The sequence below is a fragment of the Colletes latitarsis genome, chromosome 12, assembly GCF_051014445.1.
Source record: "Colletes latitarsis isolate SP2378_abdomen chromosome 12, iyColLati1, whole genome shotgun sequence".
Taxonomy (NCBI): Eukaryota; Metazoa; Arthropoda; class Insecta; order Hymenoptera; family Colletidae; genus Colletes; species Colletes latitarsis.
Window position 1 is genome coordinate 26,665,006 of NC_135145.1, and position 6,675 is coordinate 26,671,680.

At 41.1% G+C, this 6,675-nt stretch overlaps 1 protein-coding gene across 1 annotated transcript in view; it reads left to right on the forward strand.

Moving 5' to 3' along the window:
- LOC143349076 (uncharacterized) overlaps nt 1-6,675 on the forward strand; it is a 179,089-nt gene that overhangs the window by 171,892 nt on the left and 522 nt on the right. Inside the window, exons 42-47 of the mRNA XM_076779997.1 lie at nt 854-1,148; nt 1,233-1,374; nt 1,666-1,865; nt 1,938-2,090; nt 2,178-2,301; nt 2,633-3,785. Coding sequence (XP_076636112.1) covers nt 854-1,148; nt 1,233-1,374; nt 1,666-1,865; nt 1,938-2,090; nt 2,178-2,301; nt 2,633-3,785 — 2,067 coding nt within the window. The remainder of the gene's footprint in view (nt 1-853; nt 1,149-1,232; nt 1,375-1,665; nt 1,866-1,937; nt 2,091-2,177; nt 2,302-2,632; nt 3,786-6,675) is intronic.

Sequence of the window (6,675 nt, forward strand, 5' to 3'; positions counted from 1 at the left end):
TGACGCGCGTCGCAATAGTCCCTGCGCCCCGCGCGCCCTCTACGCTGGCCCCCACCGCTCGCGACAGTTCCCCGAGCGAACCAGTGCCGCAGGAGCGCGCGTGGGGACCGGTGGCTCCTGCTCATCTAGAATGAGGATCAGTGCTGTCGAAACTCCCGTGTTTTCACATTCCGCGCTCGTTTGACTTCCACGAGTTTCCAGTGCTTCGTCCAGCGACTGCAAAGAGGACACGATCGAAACACAGAAAAATGGGTGATTCATTATCTATTCTCGCTAATTGCTGTTGACAAAACTGATTCGTCGAAAGGACGAGACACTTTGTTGACACGACGTAAATCACGTGCGACGATCTTTTAAAAGACAACATTGCTTATTGATGTTTTTTATATTACGTCCTGAGAGTAATCGTAGGAGTTTAATTGACCTTGTTGACCAGGTCCACCTGACCCGCCAGCGGGGGTCCCCAGCGTGTGCTGCTCGACTGAAGCGATCACCATCAATTGGAGATCGTCGCCCTACGATGGAGGCTGTGCAGTCACTGGCTACACCGTTGAAATGAACCGTCTGGGCGAAAGTTCCTGGACAACGGTCGCGGAGTCCTGTCACTCGCTGAGTCACACGGTACCAGCTTCTGGAGCGCACACCGTGCTACCCGATCAGAGATACCGATTTCGCGTTCGAGCGGAGAACATCCACGGGGTCAGCGAACCGGGAAACGAGTCGGAGCACGTCAGAATACCCGAGGCAGGCGCGACGCTACTCGACGATGCCGACGAAGGTGAGTGGCGAGAGCCAATGGGTGACCCACGCGCTCAAAACCAACACGATACCATTTTTAACGTTACTTGGATAGATTTCGAGCCACCTTTCGAAGCCAGAGTGGTGGAGATGGAGGACAGACGACTGTTCGACGATCGGTACGACGTCCTCGAGGATCTTGGGAAGGGTCAATACGGTACGGTGAGGAGGGTCGTCGAGAAGTCCTCGGGAATCAGCTTCGCCGCCAAGTTTGTCAGGACTATCAAGGCAAAGGACCGCGAGCAAGTGCGGGAAGAGATCCGTATTATGAACATGCTGCGACACCCAAAGCTTCTTCTCCTAGCTGCTGCTTTCGAGAGTCCTCGGGAGATCGTCATGGTCACGGAATAGTGAGCAATCATATGAGCTACATGTTTCGGTACCAATGTTCAAACAGTCCGTTGTTTACAGTTTGTTGCGGTTCGCTGTTTCAGCATCTCCGGCGACGAGCTGTTCGAGAGGGTCGTTGCTGATGATTTTACGCTCACCGAGAGGGACAGCATACTCTTCATGAGGCAGATTTGCGAAGGTGTCGAGTACATGCACCAAAACAACGTGGTCCACCTGGATTTGAAGGTGAAAATTAAAATACGCTTCGAGATTCGATTCAACTCCTGCATCATGATGGGCCAGCTACTCGTGAGGAAGCTTAATCCTGACGTCTGAGTCAAAGCCTCCCAAGATGCATTACTGACGAGTCCACCAGCAGGTCCAGGACTAAACACTCCTCTCTCTTACCATTCCCCAATCTAGCAAGCTCACCACAATCTTTTATTATCCACATTTGCCTCTCTAAGCTTCTAAACGTTACATCAACTGTGTCGGCATAGTGTAGCTCTGTTAATTGGCGCCTCGTTGGTTTTTCAGCCGGAAAATATAATGTGCAGAACACGAACTTCCCACCAGATCAAGCTAATCGACTTTGGCCTGGCTCAGGTCCTGAAACCGGGCACTCCAGTCAGGGTCCTGTTAGGTACACCAGAGTTCATCCCGCCTGAGATCATAAGCTACGAACCGATCGGCACCGAATCAGACATGTGGAGCGTCGGTGTGATTTGCTACGTCCTGTAGGTATATCAAACGCTTGATTTCGTTCGAGGAAGACTTACTTATCGGTTAATGTGGTCTCAAATGTCCAGATTGACCGGTTTGTCACCATTTATGGGCGACAGCAACGTCGAAACTTACGCAAACATCATTCGAGTCGATTACGACTTGGAAGACGAGGCTTTCGACGCGATATCGAACGACGCTAAGGATTTCATTAGCGGTTTACTCATCAAACGAAAGGAGTACGTGTATAAACCACTGATATAAAGATAACTTACATTACTTGCGCTAATGTACCTTAGTCAATTAGGTCGTTTACTGTTTCATAGATTGCGAATGTCCGCGAGGCAGTGTTTGGAACATCCCTGGATGGCTCAACACGCTGAAGCTATGAGCAGGGTAGCTTTACCTACAGAGAAATTAAAGAAATTCATCGTACGAAGAAAATGGCAGGTAAGAATCCGTCAAATTTCGTTTTTGCGTTGGGCTGACTTTATTTGAGAGTGTTCCTTTGTTGTATTCATTCAGATATGTTACATTATACCTATAGTGTTCAACAAAATTGAAACTATAAATATTTACTCACAATTTACAAAAGCTAAGGGTACTCAAATGTACCAATTTTTGAAAGATGCTCTCATAAAAAGAAAGAAGACAAGAGTTAACACGAATGTCTCACTTTCATCGCAAGTAGAAAGCCTGATAGTTCTCAATTACACTATAATGTTAAAAGCATGCTTTTTGATCGTGTTGCGTGTGCATGTGCTTTCGTTTGCCGTAACAGAAAACAGGAAACGCCATTCGTGCAGTGGGCAGGATGGCCATCCTTTCAGCGAACAGCAGACGCAGTCCAACGACGTCAGCTGAATCCTCACCCACCTCAGAACCCTCGTCGAACCCAATCGAATACCCAAGATCCACCGATTCTGACGCACCAGTCGACGATCAGAGCAGTTGCAACCTTGGTCTGGCGTCGAACAAAGACGAGAGTAGTCCAATCGAGACGGACACCCGCGGAAGAAACATGTATTCCTTCTGTTACAAGACAGAAGTGGTAATCTTTCCGGATGAAAGATTAGACTCCTCCTTAAAAAGAGACGCTCTGGCGCCATCAAGCCTTGACGAAGCGTCCCTGAAAAGCGAACTCCCAAGGTACGTCACGCGATCGTGTTCTCAAAGAGATGTAACCCAAGAGATTCAAGAAACAGACACTGCAGAGGATCTGTCAACCGTGAAAACTGGGGACCAAAGTGATGGTTACTTGGACAGGCCAGTTGCTTCGAGGGAACTCGAGGAAGAAATCGAGACTATGACGCAGATGCTGACTGAACAGCCTACACTGACAAGTGACGAGGCATCCATTATGAAAAACACAAATTCCAAGGCGAGGGATCTGAGCAACACGTTTGGAGATACTGTCAAGTCACAATGTGGCAACGATGAGACTCTGTCCACGGTTTACGAAGAAGTGTTCTCACGATCGACGAGCGATGAAGAGACTAAAATATCGGAATCGTACGAAATACACTCGACGCTGAAGGTCGAAGAAGAACGCGTCAATGAAGAAAAAGTGACGTTTCGAGTAAAAGAAAAGGAATCGAAAGACAGATTGAACCAAGAAACGAGTGCAAATTCGCAGAAGTCTCGACGTGTCTTCAGAGGCCACTCGGAGGACTCTGGAGTCGACCATTGCATCACGAACTCATCAACCTCTTCGCAGCAAGCGAACGAACTCGGTATATCGTCGATCATAGATGAAGAAGACAGTCAGAACAATAACGGAAATGTTAGGGAGATGCTTCGAAGGACGAAAGGATTCGAATACCGCGAAACTTCGGAGAAAATGGCCGACGCGCCGGGGAACGCACAGAAGTCGGCGAACGAAGCTACTTTCAGTGGTGTGACTAAACAATCGCGTGCAAGTAATCGGCACGAAGGTGTGTTCATTGCACAATTTGCTTCAATAATATTTCAAGTTGATCTCCATAGATAATATGCATGAAAAGCTTTTATTGGTAGGGGGGGTTCTGACAAGGAAACTTGCCAGGTAAATTGCGACGTATTGAATTTTTTTCTCGAAAGTGACTAGGATTTCGAGGGTATGTCTATTGACCAAAAATGGTTGTAATTGACCCCTCCAACTAAAAATAATTTTTCCAGAACGATTTGAAATTTTTTAATTTTATCGAAAAATTTGTCAATCTAACCGAATTTTTTTCTCGAAAGTGGGTAGGATTTCGGGGGTATGTGTATTGACCAAAAATGATTGCAATTGACACCTGCAACCAAAAATAATTTTTCCAGAATTATTCGAAAATTTCTTTTTATCGAAAAATTTAGGCACCTGTCGATTTTTCTTAAAAATTGGTTTTTTATTTTTAATAAATTTTGTTGACGTTGTACAGAAATTTTGTCTAATAGTTTTTTGTAGATATCCATGAGCTCTACTTTAGAAAAAATTTTCATTGAAATATATTCAGTATTGTAGGAGTTATAGTCGTTTGAAAATTGGACCATTTTTATAGGGTTTTTTTCAATTTACGGGGTCAAGGAACAACTTTTTCAATATTGTTAGAATTTCTACATATTCTTCACTAAAATACGCGTTATTTGCCGTTTCAAACGTTAAAATTCTTCAATTCGTTCAAAAGTTATGATTTTTCAAAGATTTGAATGAAATTTCGAGGTACCATTTCTATGGCCTTACATTAGATCTACGATAAGGAATTTTTTTTCTCGAAAATGGTTAGGATTTCGAGGGTATGTCTAATGACGAAAAATTATTGTAATTGACCCTCGTACCGAAAATAATTTTTTCAAAACGATTTGAAGTTTTTGTTTTTCGTCGAAAAATTTCATACTTTCTCGAATTTTTTTCTCGAAAACGAGTAGGATTTCGAGGGTATGTCTAATCACCAAACATGATCGTAATTGACCCCTCTAGCTAAAAATAATTTTTCCAGAACGATTTGAAATTTTTATTTTAGCCAAATAATTCAGGCACCTACTCCCTGTCGATTTTTCTAAAAAATTCGTTTTTTATTTTTAATAAATTTGGTGGGCGCTGTATGGAAAAATTGTTTAGTACTTTTTTGTAGGTATCCATGAGCTCTACTTTAGAAAAAATTTTCATTGAAATATATTCAGTAGTGTAGGAGTTATAGTCGTTTGAAAATTGGACCATTTTTATGGGGTTTTTCTCACTTTTTGAGGTCAAGGAACAACTTTTTCAATATTGTTAGAATTTCTACACATTCTTCACTAAAATACGCGTTATTTGCCGTTTCAAACATTAAAATTCTTCAATCCGTTCAAAAGTTATGATTTTTCAAAGATTCGCATGAAATTTTGGGGAACCATTTTAGGTCTTAGATTATATTTTCAGAAAGGAATTTTTTTCTCGAAAATGGTTAGGAATCCAGTGTTATGTGTGTTGATAAAAAATGATTGTAATCAACCCCTGCAACTAAAAATAATTTTTTCAAAACGATTTGAAATTTTTTAATTTTGTCGAAAAATTTTACACCTTCTCGAATTTTTTTCTCGAAAATTGGTAGGATTTCGAGTGTACCTCTAATGACCAAAAATGATTGTAATTGACCCCTGTAACCGAAAATAATTTTTCTAGATCGGTTTAAAATTTTTTCTTTCGTCAATAAATTTACACACTTACCCCCCGTCGATTTTTCTTAAAAATTGGTTTTTTATTTTTAATAAATTCGGTTGGCTCTGTATGGAAAAATTGTTTAGTACTTTTTTGTAGGTATCCATGAGCTCTACTTCAGAAAAAAATTTCATTGAAATATATTCATTATCGTAGGAGTTATGGCTGTTTGAAAATTGGACCATTTTTATGGGGGTTTTCTAATATTACGGTGTCAAGGAACAACTTTTCGAATATTTTTATTATTGCTACATATTCTACACTAAAATACGCGGCGTTTGGCTTTTTGAACATTAAAATCGTTCAATCCATTCAGAAGTTATGGTGTTTTAAAAATTCACATGAAAAGGGGATGCATTTCAGGTCCCAAAGTAGATTTTCGTTAAGGAATTTTTTTCTCAAAAATGGTTAGGATTTCAAGGGTATGTTTATTCACCAAAAATGATTGTAATTGACCCCAGCAACTAAAAATAATTTTTCCAAAACGATTTGAAGCACATGAAATTTGAGGGGAATCATTCATTCATAATCAGACATTATATTTTCGGTAAAGAATTTTTTTCTCGAAACTGGCTAGGATTTCGAGGGTACCTCTAATGACCAAAAATGATTGTAATCGACTCCCGCAACCGAAAATAATTTTTCCAGAACGATTTGCAATTTTTTAATTTAATTGTTAACAACTTTTTAACGAAGCTCCCATCAACAAATTGGTATTCTTAATTTTCGACTTATTTTGGCCTCTAGAATCTTCGAATCTTCATTTTAGGTGCTTCGATTCTCGAGATAATCAATTTTAAGAATTAATTGAGTACTCATATTACAATAAAGTGCAACTTTGAATACCAATATAAGTAGAAGCAGTGAATAATGAACAGAGCCATGCCAGATAAAAATCGTATTCAATCCCACACGTATCCCACAACTTTTCAAATTCAATTATCTCGGAAACGAGGCATTACATAAATATATAATTCCCAGTTTCGCAAGGTCGAACCGACATTCGGAGTTTTAAGTTCCCAAAAGCACCGCTAGGTGAAGTGCAATGACCTCAAACGGGACCCAAGCTTGCATTATTTACTTTCAGTAAATTCAAGGTAACTTAATAACACATAAGCGCGTCATAGAATTAACGAGGTTGAAAGAGTGGACACATACGAACC